We start from the raw sequence: 27,211 nt of genomic DNA, 5'->3' as shown, positions 1-27,211 counted from the left end.
TTGAAGTGGCAAATTTGTTTGGTATATTTGGACGACGTTGTTGTCTTCTCGTCATACTTTTAAGACCACCTAAAACGACTACAAACAGTGCTGGAAGCCATCAAGTCATCGGGACTAACGCTAAAAGCAGAGAAGTGTCACTTCGCCTACGAAGAACTCCGGTTCCTAGGTCACATCGTTAGCAAGGACGGTATTCGCCCAGACCCGGAGAAAACAGCTGCAATCGCACAATTCCCACCGCCTGCCGACAAGAAAGCTGTGCGCCGATTCCTTGGGCTGTGCGCTTATTATCGACGATTTGTCAGAAACTTTTCGCGGATCGCCGAACCGTTGACGCAGCTTACAAAGGCTGACGTAGCTTTTAAATGGGAAGCGCCGCAAGAAGAAGCCTTCGGCGAGCTTAAGCGCCGCCTGCAATGCCCTCCTGTACTTGGCCACTTTGATGAAAACGCCGAGACCGAAATACACACCGACGCGAGCAGTGTGGGCCTAGGAGCCGTTCTTGTCCAGAAGAGTGCCGGTCAGGAGAAAGTAATCGCCTACGCTAGCAGATCACTCACAAAAGCCGAAGTCAATTACTCGACGACCGAGAAGGAGTGCCTTGCAATCATCTGGGCCACTTCTAAGTTTCGTCCATACCTATACGGCCGACCATTCAAGGTGGTAAGCGACCATCACGCGCTCTGCTGGCTGGCTAATTTGAAAGATCCTTCTGGCCGCCTTGCCAGATAGAGCCTACGACTTCAAGAATTTGACATGACTGTAGTCTATAAGTCGGGCCGGAAGCATTCCGACGCAGACTGCTTATCCCGCGCTCCGGTCGATTCTCCCCCGAAGGACGATGACGGCGACGCCTTTTTGGGACCGGTAAGCGCCAGCAGTTTCGCAGAACAGCGATCAGACCCTGAGCTGAAAGCGCTAGCCGATTACTTGGAAGGAAAGACCGCTTCCCCTCCTGGTGTGTTCAGGCGACATTTATCATCCTTCACGTTAAACAATGGCCTCCTCGTGAAGAACTTCGCACCTAACAAGACCACGCAGCTTCTCGTAGTGCCTAAAACCCTTCGGCAAGAAATTCTGCAGGCGTTGCACGATGAGCCCACAGCAGGCCACCTCGGATTTGCGCGCACATTGCGTCGAATCCAGGAGAAGTATTACTAGCCGCGACTGCCTGCCGAAGTTGCCCACTACGTGAAGACGTGTCGTGAGTGCCAACGACGCAAGACGCCGCCGAACAGACCAGCAGGACTACTAAACCCTATTCCGCCCCCAATCGTGCCCTTTCAACAACTTGGGATGGATCTCCTCGGCCCCTTTCCATCTTTGTCTATGGGTAACAAGTGGATCATCGTGGCCACTGACTACCCTACCCGTTACGCCGAAGCAAGAGCACTACCAAATGGTACCGCGGCAGAAGTCGCCAAATTTTTTGTCGAACAAATTCACTTGCGACACGGCGCCCCAGAAGTGCTCATCACGGACAGGGGAACAGCGTTTACGGCAGAGTTGACGCAAGCCATCCTGGAATACAGTCACACAAGCCATCGACGAACAACTGCGTACCATCCCCAGACCAATGGCCTTACGGAGCGCCTGAACAAAACGATCGCGGACATGATCGCTATGTACGTCGACGCTGAACACAAGACCTGGCACGCCATCTTGCCGTACGTGATCTTCGCGTATAACACGGCAGTCCAGGAGACGACCAGAGCGACCCCGTTTAAGCTTGTGTACGGCAGGGAGCCCACGACGACGCTCGACGCAATGCTGCCGCACGTAACCAGCGAAGACAACCTTGACGTCGCCGCCTACCTGCAGCGTGCAGAGGAAGCCCGACGACTCGCACGGCTGCGTATTAAAGACCAACAGCGCACCGACAGCCGACGATACAATTTACGACGACGCCACGCAGAGTACAATCCAAGAGACCAAGTGTGGGTTTGGACACCAATTCGTCGTCGCGGATTAAGTGAAAAGTTGCTGCGTCGATACTTTGGGCCATACAAAATCCTTCGCCGCGTCGGACCATTGGACTATGAAGTCATTCCCGACGGAACATCAGCATCACAACGGCGACGCGCACGCCCAGAAATTGTACATGTTGTACGACTGAAGCCATATTACGCGCGTTAAAGAATCTGTGGTGTTTAAACTTTGCAGTGTTTATGTTTAGGTTTCTTTGTTTTGAAACATCGAGGCGATGTTTTTTTAAGGGGGGAGTAATGCCGCGAAACCTTCAAAACAGTATTTGTTGTTTTTTAACAGCCGCCGGCATACAGGCTTATCACTCTGATTCCGGACCGCGTATCAGTTCCGTAATTTTTGTTTGTTACACCTCGATGTCGCGAGCCACACCTTTATCAGTTTTGTTGTAGCGCAAGACGCACCGAGATCTGTCTCGAAGGTTCCGGCCACTCGCTTGTCTTTCCACAATGTTCCAGCCCGTGCTGGTAGCTGTTTGCGACGTTATCTAGATTCTTCTGTGCAGCCTTTAAATTGAGCGTTGCCGAGTGTGACGAGCATTCTTTGTTCGACGATCGACGAGCACGTTTGTTTCTATCGCCGCCGCCGAGTTGCTTATTTCTTTTGCGGGCGCAAGTCAGCCCAAATAAAGAGTTTCTTTAGTGCAATCATCGACCCCCTTCATTTGTGTCGCCAACCTCGTCACCACTACGTGACAATATTCACCTAACTCTTCAACTGCTTGGCTACCTATTGTGAACTGCTGTCCTCCCTGAGGCTGTTGAACATTGCCTTAGTTGGTTTTCAATATTGGTTTTCAAACCTACCTTTCCGCTATTCCTGTCTAGGACATTAATTATTCTCAGCAGTTCATGCCTGGAGTTACTCAGCAAGGCAATGTCATCAGCGAATCGCTGATTACCGGGGTATTCTCCATCAATCTTTCTCCTTATAACTTCCCCATTTTTAGTCTCTGAATACTTCCTCTCAACGAGCTATGAATAGTACGCGGGCAATCGTATCTTTGTCTAAGAGCTTTCTTTATGAAATTTGCTGCTTTATGCAGAACTGTGGTTGCTGTGCAGCCAACTATCGACATCTTCGAGTACGTTCATGAACGGTTCGTCTACATCCGTACTTCGCAGTGCTTATATGACTAGGCAAGGTTTCTTTTGGGTCGAGGGCTTTATTCGTAATCATTGCATACTATGATAAGGACCGGCTATATTTTGAGCATTATTTATCAAGACCCGCCGGTGCGGGGCAGTGGTTACGGCGCTCGACTACTGTGCCAAGGGTTGCGGGATAGAATCCCGGCCTCGGCGGTAGCTTCTCGTTGGAGGCGAAAAGCAAGACGCTCGTGTGTTGTGCGATGTCAGTGCACGCTAAAGAACACCAGGTGGTCGAAATTTCCGGAGTCCTTCACTACGGCGTCCCTCATAGCCTAAATTGCTTTGGGACGTTAAAACCCCACCAACCAACCAACCATTATTCATCGCCTCGTTGATGGTATGAATGTGATCGATAGTAGAGTACCATTTCCGAAATCCTGCTGGAATTTTGTTTGATTGAAGTTCACGATTGTCCTTACTCTGCAAGTGATTACCTTAGTAAGCACCTTATAAGTAACAAGTATTATGCTGATTGGACAGTAATTTTTCAAGTTCTTAGCATCCCCTTTCTTTATAACTAAGGCATTGTTAGAGTTCCTCCGTGATTTCGGTACAGTCGATAACACCAGGCATGGCGTACACAGGGCGGCCAGTTTACCTAGCACGATATTCCCCCGTCTTTCAACAAACCTGTAGGTACCTGGTCCTCCCTTGCCACTTTCCAACTTTTCATAGCTTCTAACGATTTCTTAACCTCGTCCTGCGTCACTGCCAGAAGGTCTGAGTGCTTTTCACTACTGCCTATCTTCTTATTTTGGTGACTACATGGGCTCCTGTATACATCAGTACAGAATTCCTCGGCTACTTTGACTATCCTGCCTATATTCGCGATGATATTGCCCGCCTGTCCCTTCATGGATCACTGCCTTGTCGTGGCGGAGGGGCTTGCGAAACTCGATAAGTCGTGAGCTCTGCTGTGTAGGGCCACCCAAGATAACCAGGTCAAGGCAGAAAGTTCTGACAAGATGTGATTCACTGGAGAAGGTAATGGCAACCCAATCCAGTATTTCCTGCCAAGAAAACCCTATGGCCAGTCACAATATCATTAATGATATGGCGCCGGAAGATGAGCCCCCCAGGTTGGAAGGCGTCCCACATGTTACTGGGGATGAACAAAGGGCGATTCCTAGTAGCTCCAGGACGAATGAAGCGGCTGGGCTAAAGCCAAAAGGACGCTCAGTTGTGGATGTGTCGGGAAGCGACCGGAAAGTCCGATGTTGCAAGGAGGTATATCACATAGCAACATGGAATGTAAGATCTATGACGCAAGGTGAACTGCATGTCGTCAAGCGAGATATGGGCAGAATGAACATTGATATCTTGGGTATCAGCGAGCTCAAGTGGACCGAAATGGGAGAATTTAATTCCGGCGACCATTATGTCTTTTATTGTGGGCACGAATCCAAGAAAAGGAATGGGGTCGCTCTCGTAAACAGAAAAATGGGCAAAGCAGTGCTAGGGTACAACCCCAAAAACGACCGAATGATTTCACTTCGGATCCAAGGTCATCCTTTCACCATACCAGTTATCCAAGTCTATGCACCGACCCCTACTGCTGAAGAAGCGGACGTTGAGAGATTTTATGCGGACCTACAATGCCTTTTAGACCGCACCCCATCATCAGATGTCGTTTTTCTCATAGGAGACTGGAATGCTAAGGTCGGGAGTGAATAAATATCCGGAATTATAGGCAAGATCTGTCTTGGTGAGCCAAATGAAGCTGGGCAGAAGCTAGTAGAGTTTTGTCAAGAAAACAACTTGACCATAGCGAATACTCATTTTCAACAGCACAAGAGGCGCCTGTACACACGGACTTCACCGGACGGTCTGTACAGGAATCAGATCGATTATATTCTTTGCCGGCAGAGATGGAGAAGCGCCATACAAGCAGTAAAAACAAGGCCTGGGGCCGATTGTGGCACCAATCATCAGCTTCTTGTTGCCAAAATTAAGCTTCGATTGAGGAAAACGCAAAAAACTAGAAGGCCTTTCACGTATGATCTGGATCAAATTCCATTAGAATATGCCGTGGAAGTGAGAAATCGATTTCAAGAATTAGATCTAGAAGACAGAGAGCCCGAATACATGTGGACTGATGTTCGTGATGCAATACAAGGAGTTGCTACTAAGGTAGTTCCAAAACAAAAGAAATGCAAGAAATCAAACTGGTTATCTGAAGAGGCTTTGAAAATAGCTGAGGAAAGGAGGAAGGCGAACGTTATGGGGGAAAGAGAAAGATACAAGGTTCTCAATGCGGAGAAGAGATAAGAATGGCTTTCTGTACATACAGTGCCAAGCAATTGAGGACAACAGCCAATTAAGGAACGCAAGAGCTCTGTATAAGACAATCAAAGATATCAAAGGAAGCTTCTATGATTAGCTGGGCTTGATAAAGTACAAACGAGGCAAGGACCTCACTGAAGCCTCAGATATAAAGAATAGGTGGCAGGAATACACAGAAGACCTGTACAAGAAGGACCCGAATGTGCAGACCCAATATAAGACGGTTGTTATTACTGATCTCGAGCCGGGCATCCTAAAGAGTGAAGTTGAATGGGCCTTAGCCAGCCTTGCTAAGAACAAAGCTAGCGGAATTGATGGGATTCCAGCTGAGTTGCTTCAAAACCTCAACCATGACGCTGTTAACATTCTGCATACATTACGTCAGAAGATTTGGACAACCCTGCAGTTGCCACAGGATTGGAGGAGGTCAGTTTACATCCCCATTATAAAGAAAGGCGGTGCCAAAGATTGTTCCAACTACCGCACGATCACGCTTATTTCGCATGCTAGCAAGGTGATGTTGAAGATCCTCCAAGGTAGGCTGCAGCAGTATGTGGATAGGGAGCTTCCGGACGCGCAAGCTGGGTTTCGAAAAGGCAGAGGAACTAGAGACCAAATTGCCAACCTTCGCTGGTTCATGGAAAAAGCAAAAGAGTTCCAGAAACCCATCTACTTCTGCTTTATTGATTATGCGAAAGCGTTTGACTGCGTAGATCACAGCAGATTGTGGCAAGCTCTCCAAGAGATGGGAGTTCAAATTCACCTCATCTGTCTCCTCGGGAACCTGTATGAAAGGCAAGAGGCCACAGTCAGAACTGGGCATGGTCTTACTGATTGGTTTCCGATTGAGAAAGGAGTGAGTCAAGGCTGCATACTGTCGCCCTGCCTATTTAACCTATATGCAGAGTGCATCATGAGGAAGGCCGGTCTGGACGAGTCTTCAGCTGGAGTGAAGATTGCTGGAAAACGTATCAACAACCTTAGATATGTGGATGATACCACTTTAATGACAGAAAGTGAAGTGGAACTCAAGAGACTTCTGATGCGCGTACAACAAGAGAGTGAGAAGTTTGGGCTTAAACTGAACATTAAAAAGACAAAGATCATGGCGTCTTGCCCTATCAAGTCCTGGTGCATCAAGGGACAAGAAGTGGAAGCTGTGACAGATTTTCTCTTCTTGGGCTCCAAATTACCTCGGAAGGAGACTGCAGCCATAAAATTAAGAGACGCCTGCTTCTGGGAAAGAGAGCAGGGGTTAGCTTTGACACCCTAGTAAAGAGCAGAGACATTAGTCTGCCAACCAAGATCCGTATAACTCGTGCTATTGTCTTTCCAAACGGAAGAACCGGAAATGGACATGGAAAAGTCCTAACGGAGAGACTAAAAATGAAATTGACTTCATAATGTGTTCAACCCCCGCCATTGTGCAGGACGTAGAGGTAATCGGGAAAGTGCGATGCAGTGACCACAGGATGGTGAGGTCCCGAATTAGCCTAAATCTGAAGAAGGAACGCAACAGATTAGTAAGAAAGAAACCCATCAACGAATTAGCGGTGAGGGGGAGGGCAGAAGGGTTCAGGATCTCGCTACAGAATAGGTATTCAGCTCTAACTGAGGATGGCGACATTACCCTAGAGGCAAGGAACAATAATTTCAGAGATATCATTACTGAGTGCGCGGTAGAAGTAGGCGGTAGGATAGTTAGAGAGGATACCGGTAAGCTGTCTAAGGAGACGAAAGATTTGCTTAAGAAACGCCAGAGTATGAAAGCTTCCAATCCAACAGACCAGATCGAATTGGCCGAGATATCAAAGCTAATCAATAAGCGCAAGGTGGCCGATATAAGGAAGTATAACATGGAGAAAATTGAGCATGCTGTAAAGAACGGGGGAAGCCTTAAAGCGGTAAAGAAGAAATTGGGCATAGGCAAAAACCAGATGTATGCGATAAGGGACAAGGCGGGAAACGTCATCACTAATATGGACAAGATAGTCAAAGTAGCCGAAGAGTTCTATACAGATCTCTACAGCAGCCAAAGTAGTAAGGACCGTAATGAGATTGGCGGTAGGGAAAAACAGTCAGACGTTCCACCAGTGACGAAAGACGAGGTCAAGAAAGCATTAGAAACTATGAAAAGGAGGAAATCAGCTGGAGAGGATCAGATAACTACAGATTTGCTGAAGGACGGGGGGGATATCGTGCTAGAAAAACTGGCCACCCTGTATACGCAGTGCCTGGTGTCATCGACGGTACCGGAACCATGGAAGAATGCAAACATTATCCTCATTCACAAGAAAGGGGACTCTAAGGACCTTAAAAATTACAGACCAATCAGCTTACTGTCTGTTACGTATAAGGTATTTACTAAGGTAATCGCTAATAGAATCAGGACAACCTTAGACTGCAATCAGTCAAAGGATCAAGCAGGGTTTCGGAAACGGTACTCTACTATCGATCATATCCATACCATCAACCAGGTGATAGAAAAATGCTCGGAATATAACCAGCCCTTATACATAGCATTCATTGATTACGAAAAAGCATTTGACTCAGTTGAAACCTCGGCGGTGATGCAGGCATTGCGAAATCAGGGGGTAGACGAGCCGTACGTGAAAGTGCTGGAAGATATATATAGTGGCTGCACAGCAACCATAGTTCTGCATAAAGAAAGTAACAAAATTCCCATAAAGAAAGGTGTTAGGCAAGGAGACACAATCTCCCCAGTACTATTCACAGCTTGTTTAGAGGAAGTATTCAGAGACTTGGAATGGGAGCAGTTAGGGATAAGGGTAGATGGAGAATACCTCAGTAATCTGCGATTTGTTGATGACATTGCCTTGCTAAGCAACTCGGGGGATGAACTGCAAATAATGATTGATGACCTAGACAGAAAAAGTAGAAAGGTAGGCTTGAAAATCAATATGCAGAAGACTAAGGTAATGTTCAACAGCCTCGGGAAGGAACAGCAGTTTACATTAGGTAGCGAAATACTGGAAGTAGTAGGCGAATATGTCTACTTAGGACAGGTAGTAACCGCAGATCCGGACCATGAAAAGGAAATAACAAGAAGAATAAGATTGGGATGGTGCGCATTTGGCAAGCACTCGCAGATTATGACTAGCAGCTTACCGGTATCGCTCAAGAGGAAAGTATACAACAGTTGCATCTTGCCTGTACTCACCTATGGGGCTGAAACGTGGAGGCTAACCAAGAGAGTTCTACTTAAGTTGAGGACAACCCAGAGGGCTATGGAACGAAAAATGGTAGGGGTAACATTAAGAGATGGAAAGCGTGCAGAGTGGGTCAGAGAAATAACTCAAGTTACCGACATTCTAGTGGAAATTAAGAAGAAGAAATGGACATGGGCAGGACTTGTAGGGCGAAGAGAGGATAACCGATGGTCGCTGAGGGTAACAAACTGGATTCCAAGGGAAGGAAAGCGTAGCAGGGGGCGGCAGAAAGTTAGGTGGGCGGATGAGATTAAGAAGTTCGCAGGGGTCAAGTGGATGCAGCTAGCACAGAACCGGGTTAAGTGGAGAAATATGGGAGAGGCCTTCGCCCTGCAGTGGGTATAATCAGGCTTATGATGATGATTGTCTTTCCATTTGTGATGTATGGATGCGAGAGTTGGACTGTGATAAAAGGCCAACCGCTGAAGTATTGACGGGTTTGAATTGTGGTGCTGGCGAAGACTCTTGAGGGTTCCTTGGACTTCCAGAAGATCAGATCAGTCGATATTGTCAACCATAAACCCTGACTGCTCATTGCAGGGTCAAATTCTAACGTTAAAGCTCAGCTTCTTTGGTCATCTGATGAGAAGAGAGGAGTCGCTGGAGAAAGATTTGATGTTGGGAAAGGTTGAGGGTTGCCGAAGAAGGAGTAGACAGCGAAAGCGATGGTTAGATGGCATCCTTCAGGCACTGCAGATGAAGTTATGTGATGTTAGGAAGATAGTGAGAGACCGGAAAGCGTGGTGTGACATGGTCCATAGGGTCACGAAGAGTCGGACATGACTGAACGACTGAACTGAACTGAATCTTTTTGCGCATGTCCATATTCCTCGTCACCGCTTCAAGGCTGCCCCCGTTCTGTACCGCATGCTCAATTTTCCATATGTTATATTACCTGGTGTCGGCTACCTTACGCGTTTTGAGCAACTTTGATATCTCTACTATTTCTATCCTATCTGTTCGATAGGAAACGTTCGACTTTGGCGTTTCTTAATCATATATTTCGTCCCATTATATATAGCTTATCATATTCTCTCCAGCTATCCTAAAACGTATTTCCCGCTCGCACTCAGTAATTATATTTCTGAAATTATTGTTATTTGCTTGTACGCTAAGGTCCTGATCCTCGTTAAAGCTTAATATCGATTCTGTAGCGAGATCTTAAATTCATCTGCTCTTTCCCTTACTGCGAATTCATGAGCCATACAATAGAACATTACTTTCTGACCCTCGTGTACTGAATACGGTACACATTAAGCAAATAAAACGTTATTCATAAAGAGCACCAACTAAGGTATGAGCTCGAAAAAGCTAACAAAAATATAAACAGGTGGCAATATTTCGTGCATTATAATAAATATCAGGACATTTTCTTGGAATGGTCGGCACTCAATGCAGGGAATAATCATTGACTCTATTTTCACTTCCTAGTCACGTTGTGACTTTCAAATTTTGACTTTCCAGCCTCAAACGTGCATAACCAGGTGTTAGTAGCACAAGCAATAAAGTCACGATTTTGTGTAATAAATAGGCAAGCAACTGAAAGTACTGAAGAAACGTTTGTTTTAAAGTATCCTTCTCTGCAAGAAAAACAGTTAGGAGAGCCTATAGTTACCGGCGAGAACTCTCCTGAAAGGTACAGCTGACATTGCCGTAAGTTCATATGTGACGATATAAACTTACGAACTTATATGAACCTTTCTTCCAACACGTTTGTACATCCTTGATTAGCATTGCATAACGAAATATGTGCCTTACATTTTATTTTCACTGCTTGACGAAAAGACACCTGCTAAAATTCTTTTTCAAAATGTTTACACTTATTGTTTTTCGTACACCAGTTTCGCAGATGCCTTCGCCCAAATATAATAGTGAATCGGTCAACGTGTTTTACGCAAGCAATTATTTTTGATAGCGAGCTAAGTTTCCTTATTGAGAATACTCTAACACATGACAATTATTTGCTGGGTATGCGCAAATGGCGCAGCACTTTTTCGACGCCCCTTAACCTTGACGGATGGCAAGGAGAACTTGGCCTCGTCCGCTTGGTAAACAGCAACCAGTATAAAAAGGGAAGGCGACACTTTAGGTTCACGATCGGCGACTTCCTCCGCTGGGCGCACCCACCTAATGGTATGGAGGAAAGATTTGCCCCTATCGCTCCGCTATGGAATACCTTCTACGGTAGTGGAACGTAACTGGGTGCCGAACAAAAAAAGTGCTCACAGTAATCGTCGAGTAATGTTGCCTAATAAATGCGCTAAGCATTTCACTGGCATTTTCATCAACCAAAACGAACCGGATCCAGTATATGTCTTATGCAATGTTGTTACTGCAGATGAAAAGCAACTTGGACAATGCATTCCGCAGTCAGTAAATATCGAAAATGGCCACATTTTGCTTTCTTACTTGATTTGGTAGACGCTTGCTGTATTGAGTAGGCTTGTTGCTCTGAAAGCGCTCTGAAAGGCAAAGAAACAAAAGGGTTAACAAATCGAGAGGGAAGAAACTACAGGCAAAATTTAAAAAAAAATAACCTTGTTTGGGCTTCTCGAGAGCTCTAAAGAAATAATGGAGCAAATGAAGACCCACAAGTCCAGAAGGAACTCGACGAACTACAGCTGGGCGCTGAGTGAACACATAAAAGACGCCTTTTTCGTTCTGCGCTTTGCACACGTTACTCAATTGGGATTGTTTTATGTATACTAGAAGTGAGTCGAAATTATCTGCAATGTAGCTATAACATTTTGGCTTCTTAGGTTGCAAACTCAGGCTCCTCTTCAACCTTTGTTCAGTACTCTTTCTTATTGTCTAGCTACGTTCTTTGCCTTATTCTAAGCAGACGAAGGAAACTTCCTTACTGAAAACCTTATCTTGATTTATTAGCATAAGCATCCCCTCAGCCATTGTTCAGTGCTCTTTGGAATAACCTTCAGTGCAGTATATAGTGGATAATGAACTTGACATATTTTCAGCATAGCCTCCCATGTTTTTCACCGCAACTGCTCTATCGTTCTCAAGCTTCCTGGTGCACTCCGAAAAGGTTTTCGGCTGAGCAGCGAGCTACGCACGCACCGAGCCCTGTTGAGTTGTTCTGTGGACCACCTTACACTGACCCAATAAACATGAAGACTGTTGTTAATGATTTCGTAAAAAGAACCACGACTAATTTGCAGATGATGTTCTATTATCTTTAGGATAAAATAGGATAAGAAATACGTTAATTTCTCTAGGAAGATCTTGTGCTACTAGCAGAAGAGGTCCATCTTCAGTCTTCTCACAGGGTCGGTGCCCCTATTCCAGGGCTCCGATGAGATTCGCTGCTCGCTGGGCATGCTGGATCAGACCTAGTTGGCAACCCAGATCGCCGCTGGAGAGCCGGCTCTACCACTGTTTCGGACTAGGGTCTTTACGAAAGCTATCGTTGTTTCTACGTTCCCACGTGATGTGGTATAACGAAGGTTTGCTACCACACCATGGGCAGGCGTCCCGATATTGCGACGGGTAAATCTTGCTAAGGATATGCAGGTTTGGGAATGTTCCTTCCTGTCTGCAGTCTTCGCCAGTACAATGCCTCTTGTTGTTTTAGAACCCGATGAGGCGGCGGATAGCGGATCCGTACCCCCTTACAGTAGTTCAGAATGTCTGAATACGTAGAGCCGACTCGCTCGGGTAGATCGTCCGAATGGAAGCTTGGCTCGTGTACCCTCGAGCTACCTCGGCCGGCCGGCCGGAAAATCCTGGACAACCTGGGAATTGGATATCAAGGCAGGGAGCAGACGCAGCTCTCCGTCCCCGATGAGATCAGGCGCAACATCAGAGTGGACTCGGTACCGAAGAACATGCACCCGGAGTATAACAAAGGGAGGAGAGCAGCGAGAGCCAAGGCGATGATAGACCAGCACGCGGCCGACATACACGCACGCTACGTTGACGCGGCTGAGTATGCTAAGATACACGGGTTCACGACGGTCGTCGTCGACGCGACCGGCACCGGTCGCACGACCGCCAGCACGAGATGCACCAAGGCAGAGCAAGCGGAGGATGTGGCCATCGCCCTGGCCATCGCCGACCGCGACTGCCACACAGTGCTATGCGACTCGAGGCAGGCGGTGAGAAATTACGCCAAAGGCAGGATAGCGAAAGAAGCTGTGCGCATACTGCAGGCAACCAAAAACGACAATGGCAGCAGACAAGTGAGGATCAAGTGGTTCCCGGCGCAAGCGGGCGAGGCGTCAGACCGCAACGCCAACCACAACGAGACGGCACACGCCGAGGCGCGCACGCTAACGGACCGCGCCTCGGTCGACTGGCCGCTGTGGTTCAGCACCAAAGACCGAATGACGGACTACAACGAAATAACCAAGGTGTTCCGCCTAGCTCGCAGAACTCTTCCACCCCCTTGCTCGGGGCTCAGTCGAGAGCAAGCCGTTTTATTCAGACAGCTACAGACGGGCTCACTCCCCAGTCCGTTGCTGATGCATAGAATGTATCCCGAGACGCACCCGTTAGACAAATGCAGAGTCTGCCGAACGGAGACTGCCGGCTTCGCACACATGCTGTGGAATTGTACCCAGTACCAGGAAGAAGCTAAGTCTGGGAGGATCCCGCCGCGACTGGAAGTAGCCGCAGGAAGCGACAATCAAGAGGAGCAACTCTGGGCCGTCCAGCAGGTCATCAAGGCGCTGGCCCGGCAGGGAACCAGCGAGCCGGCCACGGCGAGCGGGGACCCAGGCCGCGCGGCCGGTGCCCAGAGGACGACGTAGGCCCCGTCCGGAGCACGCGCGCGCTAGCGCGCGTTCTACTGCAGGCCCCGAATAAACGTTTTATCAATCCAATGTCGGTGTGTCCTGGCACCCAGTAGATGCTGTGTGTGACTTTTGATGGGGTCGCACTCTGGAGGAGCCTGAGCGCGGCGTGACCTATGCGGCCGTTCATGTAGTTAACCGCACGCTTTTGTCGAATCTGAAGAATGGTAAGGGACGTGTTGCTTCGATACCCGGCTACCACCGCCAGAGCAACGGCCAGCTCCTCCTCTTCGGTTACCGTGCAATTCCTGACTGACGCGCTAGCTAATTCCTCTATCTAATATCTATAGTCACTCGTCTCTGAAACGGATAGCATCCAAACTAGGATAGCACCCGAATCAAAATTACTCGCGTCTTTGTGTACCTCCATATCCGCTTGTTCAGTAATATGCGCAAAACTGGTGTGGCCTGAAGGAGGCGCTCAAAAGTCCTGAAATGCCTGCTGCTGCGGTGTTTCGCATTAAAAGAGTGCGGCGATTTCGGAGAAGGTTGGTACAAAGCGGTGATAGTAGGCACATAACCCTATAGCGCCAAACTTGTTTTGGTCTCGTGGCGGCGGGAAATTCGCGATAGGAATGGCTTTCTCGAGATTGGGAAGGCCCCTTGCTTTTCGACGAAGTTGTCTAAAAACTTCAATGCTTGGTACGTAAAGTGACATTTTTGGCCTTCAAAGTAGGGCCTGGAGATTTTATAGCGTGCAGTGCCATCTCGAAGCGACGAATGCGTTCTGTAAAAATTGGGGCAAAGACGATCACATCATCCAAGTATACGAGACGCGTCTGCAATTTCATGTCAGCAAGGACGGTGTCCATAACCCTTTGAAAAGTCACTGGCGCAGAGTAAAGAGTGAACAGCGTGACCTGAAACTCAAACAAACCATCTAGATGATAAATGTAGTCTTCTATTAGTCCCTCTCCTCTAAATCAATTTGCTAGCACCAAGATGTGAGGTTTATGGAGGCGAAATACCTGGTGTTGCACAAGCAATCAAAGCGTCGATTCTTGGGATTGGACAAATATTTTTTTAGTAACATTATTATATAGTCGATAGTGAATACAGTACCGTAATGTGTCCACTTCTGGACAAGGACAACAGGTGCCGTAAAGCGGCTCTGAGGTGTTTGGATAACATAGTTGCCAAGCATTTTCTTAACTTCGGTGGCAATTATGACACGTTCTTTCGCTGAAACACAAAAAGGTGACTGCCGGAGTGATTGTACTGTATGCTCCGTAATAATACGATTTTTCACAAGCTGTTTTCGGCCTAGGCGCGGCAATGACGCGAATGCAAGTTCTAAAAATTGAGGAAGTTATATAGCGTGTTTTGCTCCTTCTCCGGCTTGGTAATCGTCAACATAGTCTCTGTGTTGGTCGGCGCCGGTGAAGTGGCTTGCTTCATTTGAGGGTCTCATAATTTTCCTCGTAGAACAACCACACCTCCTGATGCTGCTGCATCTAATCTCCCATACGGGGACTGCTACACTGGCCCCTCTGCTCGGGGAAATCGTAGCTGTGGGACGAAGGGGACCACGTGACTAAGTCCGAGGGAGAAATATATTTGGCAATCTTCCGTGGGCGTGCGTTCTTCCGGTAGTGAACAGGGAGCACAGAAGGGAAATCCGCAGAGACCCACCTCTTTGTATGGGCACCGACACCAGAATGCCCAGTTTCGCCACAATGGTAGCACTGCGCTAGTAGTCCGCAGTTGGACAGATGTCAGTTCGGTGGCGCCTGATTCGCGGCACAAACGTTGACTGGGAAGGCTGAATTCGGGGAGCAACATGCACAGGTGCTTCGTGACGCGGTGTTGAGGGCAGTATAAAAACGGCAGCGTAAGTCCTTGTCTGTAGTTGTGGAAACGTTGCGAGAAGAGGCGAAGCCCCTAATGCTTGTTGGACTTGTTTGCGCACATCAGGTACCGATGCAACTTGCGGCTCTGCCGGCGTACGCAAAAGATTTGCCAGCTCTTCGCGCACACTGGCTCAAATAGCCTCACGCATTCAGTCTCTAGACGACATGGTGGTTCTATCAGTACATGTCTACAGCATCGGTACAATCGTGCACTCGTAATGCCGGGCCCCAAATTTTAAGCCCTCTCTAGATGGATGTAGCTTCATCGACGAAACCATCTATGGTCACTAGCGGGTTGCGAATAAGGTCGCCTCCATCTTCCGGCATGTTTGGATCTGCGCGGCGGGACAGTAACTTTGTCTCCTCCGCGTACAAGTATCAAACTTTCATTTTGGTGCTGGATTCGCTTCTGCACAAGATTACTTTTCTCTTTGCGGACTGTGCTAATGAATGTCTGCAGACATTCTGTCTTGAATGTGTCCCACGTTTGCAGGCCAGTATATGGTTGACCTACCGGTCCTCAACGAGTCCTCCAGGGCAATGTAGACATGTCGTGTCTTCGTATTTAGCGCCTTCCTCTGGCTGCGATAAGAGCGCAGCCAACGCACGACCTGTGGAAGAAGAAAATCAGGATGGTGGTGGTGGTAATAACTTTTATTGCCACGAAATGAAAGGAATTATTTCGGGCTGGGGCGAGTCTAGGGTGGCCTCCAGTCGGGAGCGACCTCTTGAGCTCGCGTGACGAGGGCCAGTTGCGTAGTTTTCCTTGGGCTGGCCAACAGCTTGTCCCATTCCTCCGCTGAGGGAGCTGGCAAGAGTGTCTTTGGAGGGGGATTGCTGGCGCATTCCCACAGTATATGGTCTTGAGTGGCCTGCGTCCCGTCACCGCAGTGCCGGCATGCAGGGTTGAATTCTCCGTTTGTAATTAACGATAGTCGGTAGGGGCTAAGAATGGCCTTTGTTTGTAGGCGTCTGAGTGTCGTGGCTTGCGCCCGGTCGAGGTCGGGGTGAGGGGCGGGGTACGTGCATCTTAGCTCGCGATAAAAGTTTGTTACCTCCGCGTATGTGCGCGGTGCCTCCACAGGCGCGTCCGTTCCCGATAGATCTCCCGTCTCCCGGTTGGTTAAGCCTCGGGCTAGACGGTCGACCCCTTCGTTTCCGGAGTTACCCGCGTGAGCCGGAACCCATACGAGATTGATGTTGTGATTGAGAGATCGGTTGCGCAGAATTCGCGCCGCGAGTGCGCTTACAGAATTTTTGGCGAAATTTTGAACGGCGCTTTTTGAGTCGCTTAGAATAGTTTTGGTGTGGGGATCCGCGATGGCCAGTGCGATAGCTACTTCCTCTGCCTTGCATATGGAGCTAGCATGAAATGTTATAGCGTTAATGAAGGTTGACTTTGGAGCGGCCATACATGCCACGTATGCTCCGTTTTTGATGTGCTGAGCTGCATCCACGTACACTGCTTGTGGATCGTCCTCGTACTGTTTCTCAAGGGTCTGTGCCCTTGTCTTCCTCCGGGCATCATGTCTACCTGGTAGCATGTTTTTGGCTATTGGTTTAACAACTAGTCTACTAGTTATGTCAGCCGATAAATGGGATGTTGCGCACACCTCCTCAGTGGGGTGGATGTGGAGCTTGTCGAGAATTACGCGTCCCGCAAGGCTGCGTGACAGGCGGGTCACTTGTGCTGTCTTATGGGCTTCAATTAGTTCAGATAGTGTGTTAAAAATTCCTAACTGCAGTAGTCGATCTGAGTTAGCGTATACTGGTAAGCTAAGGGCCGCTTTGTATGCTGTTCTAATTATGCTATTAAGTGCATGTTCGTCCCTACGACGCAGATGATAGTACGGGCAAGCGTACATGATTCTGCTTATCATAAAGGCTTGGATAATCCTGCACAGGTCGGCTTCTCTCATACCCCTGCGACGTGTGGCAATGCGTCTCACCAGCCCACCTATCTGGTGCGCCGTGACGCGTAGCCGGCGTATAGCTTCTGTGTTCTGCGTATTATTCTGAATCAACATTCCGAGAACTCTGATCGTGGCTACCGGGGGTATCGGATGGTTGTCAATGTGTAACTGGATAGGTTCTCGAGAATCTGGCTTTACCTGTGAAGCTTGTTTGTTCCTTATAACTAATAGTTCTGATTTAGCCGGTGAACAGGTAAGGCCGTTTTCCTGCACATAAGACTGTACCGTGTCGATAGCTCGTTGTAATGAATCTGTAATATCTCCATCGGAGCCAGAATTGGTCCATATGGTGATGTCGTCGGCGCATATGGAATGATGTATGTGTGGGATATCATCTAACAGACGCGGGAGGCCGCTCATAACGATGTTGAAGAGAAAAGGTAAAAGTACGGCGCCTTGCGGTGTTCCTCTCGTCCCTAGTGTAATTTTGTCGCTAACTTTGTCAACGAAATGGAGCGTAGCCGTACGCGCATTCAGAAAGGCAGCGATGTAGTCGTATGTCCGTTTGCCTACGTGTAACTGTGAGAGGTGATTGAGGATGGAAGCGTGTGACACATTGTCGAAGGCCTTACTCACATCGAGTCCCAGGATGGTTCGCGTGGCTCTTATGCGATTTGTATCTAGAATGTCTTGTTGAATTTGCCACATAATGTCCTGAGTCGAAAGACCTGCTCGAAACCCAATCATGGACGGGGGAAACGTGCCTTCCACATCGGTGTGCATAAGGAGCCTGTTTAAGACAACGTGTTCCATTACCTTCCCGAGACATGACGTTAGCGAGATTGGGCGGAGGTTCCCCATCTCGAGTCTTTTGCCCGGTTTAGGTATGAAAATAATTTTAGCGTGCTTCCATTCCTCAGGGACGCTGCCCTCTGTCCAGTACCTGTTGAAGAGGTCCGTAAGAGCCTCTACTGACTGGTCTTCTAAATTGCGCAACATCTTTTTGGTGATGCAATCTTCCCCCGGTGCCGAGGTGGTGTTAATTTTGTTAAGAGCAGCCCTAATCTCTGCTACGGTAAAGACGCTATCCATGCGAGGATTATCCAATCCTGAGTACCCATCTGGCGTGGGTATATCCTGGAAGGTGTTAATGTATTTATCTTTTAAAGTGGTCATGAGCTCTTCGTCGGTGCCTTGGAAAGATTGCGAGATCCTATGTAGGTTCTTGTGGAAATCTGCCTTAGTTCTCGTAGGGTCCAGTAAATGTCTAAGTAAAAACCACGTGTTCTTGTTGCCCAGTTGCCCATTAAGGCGGTCGCAAGTCTGATGCCACTGTTCTCGGCTAAGTTCCCACGAGTAAGCCTCGATTTCCTTTTCAAGCCGGGTTAGCCGAATTTTTAAACGTCGGTTATGCTTATTTTTACGCCATCGAGCATGGATACTTCCTTGTGCTTCAATCATGTGCACTAGCTTAGCGTCCGGACTGGGGCTGCTGTCCTCAAGGGCAACAGTTTTTGAAGTGTTTGCGGCGTCTTGCAACAGACGCTCCGTCCATTGTCTTAAATCTACTATACTTTCCGCTGGCCTTTGCGAGCGGACATATCTAAAGGCGTCCCAGTTCGTGTGCTTCACTTCCTGGCGACGCATTTTGCAATGCGTAGCTCGGAAAGTGGTACATAGTACATAGTGGTCGCTTCCTATGTTTGTATTTAGGTTTTCCCATCTCGCATCGGGGATATTTCTGGCAAAGGTAAGGTCAGGGCACGTATCCCTGGTTACACTGTTACCAATGCGCGTAGGTTTATCAGGGTCGACGAGTAAGGTATGCCCTAGCGCCTGGGCTGTCTCCCATAATTTAGTTCCCTTTCTACTGTTAACTGAGTAGCCCCATTCTGCATGGGGTGCGTTAAAGTCTCCAACAGTCAGCAACATTCCATTATGAGCGGCTACATGCGCCTTACGGAAGAGTGTGGCTATTTTCGTGCTGTTGTCTTTAGGTGGACTATATACGTTTAGAATGTAAAGGGGAGATTCTGTTCGTTTGTTCGGCAGGATTTGTATAAATGTATGAGAGACCTCCGGTATTTCCAAATCTAATTGGTTTGCAGTTAGATTACGGTGTACAAGTGTAGCTGTGATCGGCCGGCACTCAGCCGACACTTTCTCATTGTATGCTGTATACCCTGCAAGCTTTACTTCTGTATTCGTCTCTTGAAGTGCTATGACTACCGGCCTGTTTGTTTGGGCCAAAACTGCATATTCCAGAGCCTTGCGCTTGGCTCGGAATCCCCTGCAGTTCCATTGCCACACTATAACAGGTGTACTAGCCATCGCGTATCGGGTAAGGTTCCGCTCGCGCGGGTTGCAATACGCTGGGTCGGAGAATGCTGCTGGGGGACGGACGCGCCGAAGCACCGTCAGCTGGGCGTGAGAATGCTGTGTTGGCGGGAGGCAAAGAGCCTGCATTTGGCGTTGGAGATATCAGATTGCTAGGGGATGCTAGTGCGTTAACCCTGGTTGTAAGCGTGTCGAGTTTAGCTAGGACAGTTTCGAAAGTAGTCGGAAACTTTTCCATTGTGTCAGTTACTTTGTTAAGCTGTGGTATTAATTTCTGGATAGTTTCCTCCACCTTGGCTAGTCTTTGGTCTATTTTTGCAAATCTCTCTTCATAATTACTCTCTAAGTCATCTGTATCTGGCCGAGGTACCGAAGGTGCCTTTCGTTTGTTACGGCGGTTTTGATCTACTTCCATGTCCTCATTGCGGCTGACTTCAAGGCGAGCGCAAGCCACAGACGACTGTTCATTTTTTGATTGCGCATTTGCAGTTTCTAGCTGTTTGATTTTTGCGTTAGACTGAGCTAACTGTTGTTGCAGTTGTCGGACTAACTCTGCCAGCTCCCTTACCTGTGGGTCGGGTGCTCGGCGTTGCTTGTCTGTAAGTGGAGTCTTCCATGCCAAATGTTTGGCAGGTCTTCCTTCTTCTCCGGAGTTGGAGTTGATCCGCGAGCTGCGTCTCTGGGACGATGACCTGCTCCTATCTCTGCTCCCACTGCGTCCACGTAGAGGGGGAAAAGAGTCATCTCTTGGTTCCTGCAGCTGAAGTGGTGGACTTGTGGCGAGGTCAGTTGGGGGACTGCTGCTTTGCAGTGGCGGGAAGGATTCATCCCTTGGAGGTGGTTGTTGGTGGCCGCGTTCTCGGGGACGGGACTGGCGGCCGCTTGGCGAACTGTCTGGGTCAGTGGCAGTGTCCGTGGGGGACTGTGAAGATTTGCGCCTGTGGCTAGACACGAAGCGGTATTTGCAGCTTCTGCTGCCTGTTGGATGTGAGCCTTTGCATACGATGCACATGGCTTGGCAGGTAGGTGGTTGGCCGGCTGGTGGGGAGTCGTGAGCGACGCCGCAGCGGCGGCATGTAGGTATTCGTGGTTGGGGGCACACGTCCGCTCGGTGACCCAGCTTGCGACAGTTGAAGCACGCCTCCGGACGAGGCTTCAAAGGGAAGACTTCGAAAGTAAACCCCAAGTACCGCACGTATCGGGGCAGCTCGGTGTTGGCGAACGTAACGACGAAGTGCTGCGTCTTGCCCATACGACGCGCAGCAACGATGGGGAGATCGGGATTTCGAGCGCGGAGCTCAGCCAGGATCTCGGCATCGTTTTCGTAACTGTAGGCTCGGTACAAAATCCCCCGTACGGAATTGTCCGGGGCTGGGGCGTAGGCGGCAACCGGGACTACTGTCTTGTCGATGGTGATGGTGCCGATCTTGGCGTAAGACACTGCACGGGCATTGTCAGGCGTGCTCACTGTGATGGTGTTGTTAGTGGGGTGTATGCGGACTTGGTCGGCAGTAACCGCTAGGCGGTGGTCGACGTTGGCGGCTGCGTAGATAGCAAGTGCAAGTCGTGCGGGGCCTACGGTGTGAAGGTTCAGCGTGCCCTGTGGACGGAGGACGATCTTGAGGTGTTCCGAGGGCAGGCGGGGCAGAGGACGCTTTTTGGTCAAAGGTGGAGGGCGTCCGCGTGTCCGCGGATTCGGTACAGTCGATGTCGTGGCTGGCGTCTGGGCCTCGGCAGGTTGTTTCTTGGGCGGAGATGGTCTTCGGTACCGGCGTTGCATCTAGAATGCCGTCCATGAGCCATCGGATAACTCCGCGGCGGTAATGTCGGTGCCTTCCACAGTGTAAGGCATAGTCAAGGCGGTGTTGGGCTTGGCGGGACGCGACGTCGCCACCGCCGCTGCGCGCGAACGCGCCGATGTCGTGAGGCAGCGATAGGCTTAGCTGTCGCAGCTGTTGCGGCCAAAAATATTTGGTCGAAAAATCATCAAACTGCTTGCCTTGGTCTGGAAATCAGCACACCGGGTCCGGAGCGATAGACGAACGTCCAGGGCAAAGTTGGTGAACGCAAGTTCTGTTCTGGTTCTGGCCTAGATCCGAACCAACTGTATCGACTTTCGCTCCTAAGGTCCTCGACGTACGGTGTCTAACTGAGCACTGCGTCATAAATAAGTACATTCGACATTTATATGCGATTGATGTTCATGTTCGCCAGACATCCCGTTACTGGCGAACGTTGACATCACCTCAACCCTTGGTATTGACAAACTCCTAGAACTCCCTCTAGAAAAGTTCCTTTAACGACTACAAATGCTTCCACATCCTAAAATGAAGAGGTCGGAATTGAACACTGACTAATTTTCGACTGACGTGCTTTCTACAGCAATCTTTTTTTCTTTGCAGATAAAGGCCAGTGGCTAATTTATGTATTTCACAATCCGCTGTAAGCGAGAGAATGTAGAACTTGCGTTCTTCAAAATAGTCCTTGGCTGATGCATCATGGCGCCAAACAAATGCCATTGATCCAAAAAAACCTGTGGACTCAATGTCAAAGGTATTGGCTTGTGGCGCAATATTGTAAAAATGGCCTCATGCTTCAAGAAAACTGAGCATTATTCTTGATATTTGATGCATTCTGGGAAGCAACTGCTATCAAATGCCCTTCCGAATATATTTAAGCCTAATTGGACGACTGGGTGGCGATTGTGTTGTTTCAGTTTTATATGAAGCCTATAATCAGAAGCAGCAGCAGCAATAGCAGCTATATGATGCACCACGCAGCAGCGTAGTAGGCGACGACACACAGGAAAAGCACACAATACACACATACCCATAAACAAGGACTCTGCTGCGTGGTGCATCATGTCGTCTGACCAACTAGCTCGACTTTCGCAGATAGTAGCAGCTATGCTTAGAGGCTGTACAAAGGTGGTACGTAAAGAATGTATACAATCCAGCAAAGATTCGATATAGAGAATATAAAATCATTTACTATATAATGGGAAAAAACATAACACAAATTATTTATACTAAGCCGCAAATCCCCAGTGAATCTAACCGTGCTTTGAGTCATCTGAAACACACCAAAACATTTGCTTCATCTAACGTAACACGGTTAGCCTTTGTAACCTTAGGGCGTCCGAAACTTGAATATCCCTGCTCGATCTTGGACCAGCAAAAAACAACAGCCTCAAAAACCCTCGAATCAATAGAAAACAGAGACGTATGTTCTGCATTTTCGGAGATGTTGATCGCACAAGCATTATTACATTGAAAAATAAAGCTACCCTTTCAAGTCTAGAATGTTGACGGAAAATACACTTTGCTTTTTTTATGGAGTTTATCGTTCACCCCTCTATGATTTCGTTATCCCTCAGTGTACCGTCACTAAGTCCGTGCAAACCGTCCAGAGGCTGCCTATAGACCTCGAGCATCTACGTCTGCACACCTCAACTATTCTTGTTTCTTCAAGGGGACACTGAGAGTAACAGTTTGCCAGCCGAAGCTGTGAATTATCGCAAATATTGGCGCTCGAGATCACTTAATATTGAAAAATGTCAATTCCCCTTTTTATAGCCCACCCCTCACGAAATGCACCTTGTAGTCTTTTCAGGTAGTAATAAATAAAAAAAAAATAAGAAAAAAACTGCAAACCTGATCAGTATGCGTTGAGGGCAAAGGTCGAGGACTGTAAAATGGAGGTATATTTAGTCACCATGGTAACAAGATTGACACACTAGCAGGACAGAATATAGCGAATGCAATATTTCCTCAATTGACTGCAGGAACAACCGGTGTGGTTGTGAGGGAGAGTAATTTGCCCATGCGACAGCGGAGATTGGAAGATGTCACCGACAACTGCGATCCAGTTTTGTTCAAGGCCGTCTCTTATACACTATACATGTCTATGTTGATGAAGCTGCGTATGCTGCGGAGATTAGAAGGAAGACATTTGGAGCGAGTTGCCAGAGTGGCATCACCCCTACGTGCTATGGCTGTCACTTTTCCGAACAATTCTGTGTAATACAGGCAGGCGATTGCAGCTGGCGAGTTCGCGGCAATGAATATAGACGGCGTTAATGTGACGCTGATGTGTGAATGGCGTGAGGGAAGTTTGGTCTGGAATTCATAGGTATGGTTAAGAGGACGGCAAAGCACCGCAGTAGTAAGCGAAATCCGGATATCACCCCTTATTCAAGGTCGGAGCCCTCTGGCACCATCGGGAAAAGCGTTAACTTTTATATAAAATAATACTGAGATACTGTCGTCAGACATCCTCCATTGGTCTATGTGACGGTTGCAACAATTGGACCGCAAGGATTGCGACCACTGATGACAACGACAGTGTGACAAAGAATTTAAGAAATTTTTGATCTCATTGGTCACAGACCAAGATTTGTGGTTTCCCGCTGGATGCATGGCAGCTTCAATTCGGCACAAGCTGCTAGCTCGTAATGCTACAACAATTTCACAGTATTAAATTGCAGCAAAATTATCTCTGTGCTGTTGCGGCAGCCAGCACCTTCACCACAAATGTGGCGGGAAGAAATACATTAACAAAAATAAATTAAAGGCTCACACTAGAGCCAAGTTCACGAATTGTCTTCGTCTTGATCGTCTTGAGCAGACAAGCTTAAAACATTATATACCTATTTTGAAAGCCTTTCTAGACAGTATATAAATAAACGAAGTTCATTTGTTCCTCGGAGGTGACGCCAGCAAACGTTGTCTGCATGAGCATACGTGACAATGTTTTATATTTGTAGGTAAATCTTCAGTATTACAAGACACTGAGAATTTCAGAGGGAATTGTTCTCATTGGCTTATTAGAAGGAGGATTACTTGGTTGGCCAGCTTGAGAAGAAAAGTAATTCTCACACCAAAAACATATAAAGGCCAATGGCGACGTTCAGGGCATCCGGGCCGTATACCTGTGAGCCATATGTGTCGGCAGAAAACACATAAAGTGTTAGTTGTAAAAAAGTGATAAAATTTGTTTCCTGTCAACTATTGAAATTTCAAACCGCCTCGAGGATAAATGTCAATGAGTAAATTTGGGTGAACAAAAACTGACAATGAAATACCGGCAAAATGCATTAATCAGACTACACCTGTTAATTAAGGAAATAATTTTAATGTTAATGAGCGCCTTCAGCATACCTATAAATGTTTTCTTTTGGTGAAGAAAAAACTTACTATAACTTTCCGGTACAATTAACTTAGCAAGGATATATGTGCTAACTTTTTATTCTTTATTTACTCAATACTACCAACCGCCTTGTGGTGGTCAAGACAGGAGTGGTACAGACATACATTGATGAAAATAGAAATGATGTAACAGGTAGAAATATAAACGGAAGACGTGATCGCAGAACCAGCAGCAGTTATTTGGTAGATGCAATCACGAACGGAGCATAAAAAAGGACACTACGCCTCTAAAAAAGACGTAACAGCAAATAAGAATGACTTGATTTCACAAATTTACCACATCACGCGGAGGCCCGTTTTATTATAAGAATGACTTGATTTCACAAACTTACCAAATCACGTGGAATCCCGTTCTATTTTATTAACGTTTTAGCGAAAGAACAATAGCTACTAAGCGTGTTTTTGGCAGTAAGGTACCAGTATTGGAGCGTTGTGTTTGTTGTGTGAAGGGCTTGATGTGTTGTATTACATGTAATCGTTAAAATGCAACGTTTTTTGATAACATATAATAATATGCAACCTTTTTAGATGGTGTTGTTTTCGGCGGGATTTAAGCGTCGGGAAATCTACTCGCCTGAATAAATACGTAAATCAAAAATATCACCATAGTCGTCGAAAATAAATCGCATTGCTTCTTCTGGACACCTTTGCTACAATTTGTCTTTTTTCGTATGTGCGGGTCCTAAACTACACCCGCATACTCTAGCCATTGGCGTATTTCTGAGTGTAAGCTATTAATTTCATTTTACCTGTGGAGTGCTTGAGATAGTTTCATAAAAACAAAAGCTATACTAGATGCCTTTGAAATAATTAAAATGAAATGATTGAGTTAATTGTCATTTTCGTCTAGCTGTGAAGAGCTATTGCTGTTATTTTACATTGCTGGTTATTTTAAAATCTATATCATCTTCGTTATCTTACTGAGATCTAGTTGCTACGGGAAAAAGCATGTGGAGGATTCACGAGCTAAAGCGTCTGTCATTTGTAAGCACAATAATTACATGTAAAAGAGGACAAGTGCAAGGTCAATCAGCCTTCGAGAAACAGCTGTCATGCCGTTGAATAAAGTGAACGCTGCAGCTTACAGCAGGGTCTCGACACGTCTGGCAAACCCGAATTTTAAGGTCCTTTACACAAGTAGGAAAAAATCTTTGCATTCCAAATATTGCACATTTTAATGACCAAAGCGCAATGTACGCATCTACATGCAGTGTTTAAAATACTCAAATTTTGCTGCAATGTGGATGGCAGCGTCAAAGAAACACTGTGCACTTTTTTCTCGCGAATGGGCCCTGCATTTGACGACGTTGAAAGTAAGTCTTCTAACACGGCCGACGTGTGCACAGAAGTTCATGTGCTGCTAGTTGAGCGAAACACCACCAGGAGGCACGAGATGCAAAGCAGAACAGAAAGCGGGGCGCGCTGGCGAATGTTAGAAAATATGTGGGCACGAATTCACAAACTTGGAAAAAATGAAAGTAGGTAAATAGGCCGTTGTTTCAAATGTTTTATGAAAAAGACGAAGTCTTTTTTTATAAATGAAGCAAAAATAGCTACAGAGACCGAAATAATTATCAATTCAATATAGAAATTAAAAAATAAACATGCAGAAGTATTTATTTTTTTGTTTGATAGCTGCAGCAATGACGTCCTGAAGCAGATCGCCCCCGTGACGATGAATTGCCGTGTTGGTTACAAGCCAATGACTCAAAATGAAGCGCTTCGTATTACACAGAAGTATACTTTATTTGTACCAGCAAAAGGACTATGCGATTTGGTGGCGGCGAAGAAATTTTTTGAAAAAACCGCAAATGGCGACTAGTATAATCCGGAACATTTTACAAACACACGCGAGTACCTTAATTCCTTCGAAATAATTTCGGGGCATCTTCGGCGAGAAAGGAAAGGAAAAAGCCGAGTCTCGCGATAAGGAGAAAGAAAAAACAAAATGCACATAATCGATCCCTTCGATAAAATAGCCGCAGGATACCAGGTTACCTCGATACCAACAGGAGTCAGGAGTCAGAGATTAAAGTGTTTTCTTCGCCGAAATTGATCATCTGTTTTGTTTGAATAATGGATAACCTCAACTACATGTGACACGTCTTCATGGACATATTTTATTTTTAAGGGAGTTGAACACGTTATGCTGCGTTCTTGTCTTTGTTTAAATCCATTCTATCTCTCACGCTGTTAACAGCATTCTCAACATTTTACAACTCCTGAGTGCATAGACGTTTACTGTTACTCGTTTAAGGCTTTTGTAATTACAATGAGTAGCATATAGTAAAGTGTTTTCCTGCAGTTTTTTGTATGTGTTAGGAAATGCAGCCAGATTGACACAAGGTGTAGTGAAATATTCATAGTGAAAAATACATCTGGCAATATTTTTTTTATTAGGTGCATGTGAAGTGCATGTTTTTATTAAAAACTGAATGCTAGTAGC

The 27,211-nt window shown here is 47.0% G+C and overlaps 1 protein-coding gene across 4 annotated transcripts in view; it reads right to left on the bottom strand.

The window, feature by feature from the left end:
- The window catches only part of LOC146181161 (uncharacterized), a 114,980-nt gene that overhangs the window by 47,696 nt on the left and 40,073 nt on the right, over nt 1-27,211 (bottom strand). For all 4 annotated transcript variants that reach the window (XM_084576283.1, XM_084576281.1, XM_084576280.1 and 1 more), the window contains exon 2: nt 11,060-11,112. In XM_084576283.1, the coding sequence (XP_084432409.1) occupies nt 11,060-11,112 (53 nt within the window). The remainder of the gene's footprint in view (nt 1-11,059; nt 11,113-27,211) is intronic.

Source organism: Amblyomma maculatum, chromosome 8 (genome assembly GCF_055883805.1).
Source record: "Amblyomma maculatum isolate TAMU_Amacu chromosome 8, ASM5588380v1, whole genome shotgun sequence".
Lineage (NCBI taxonomy): Eukaryota > Metazoa > Arthropoda > Arachnida > Ixodida > Ixodidae > Amblyomma > Amblyomma maculatum.
This window is presented reverse-complemented; position numbering and strand designations above follow the sequence as displayed.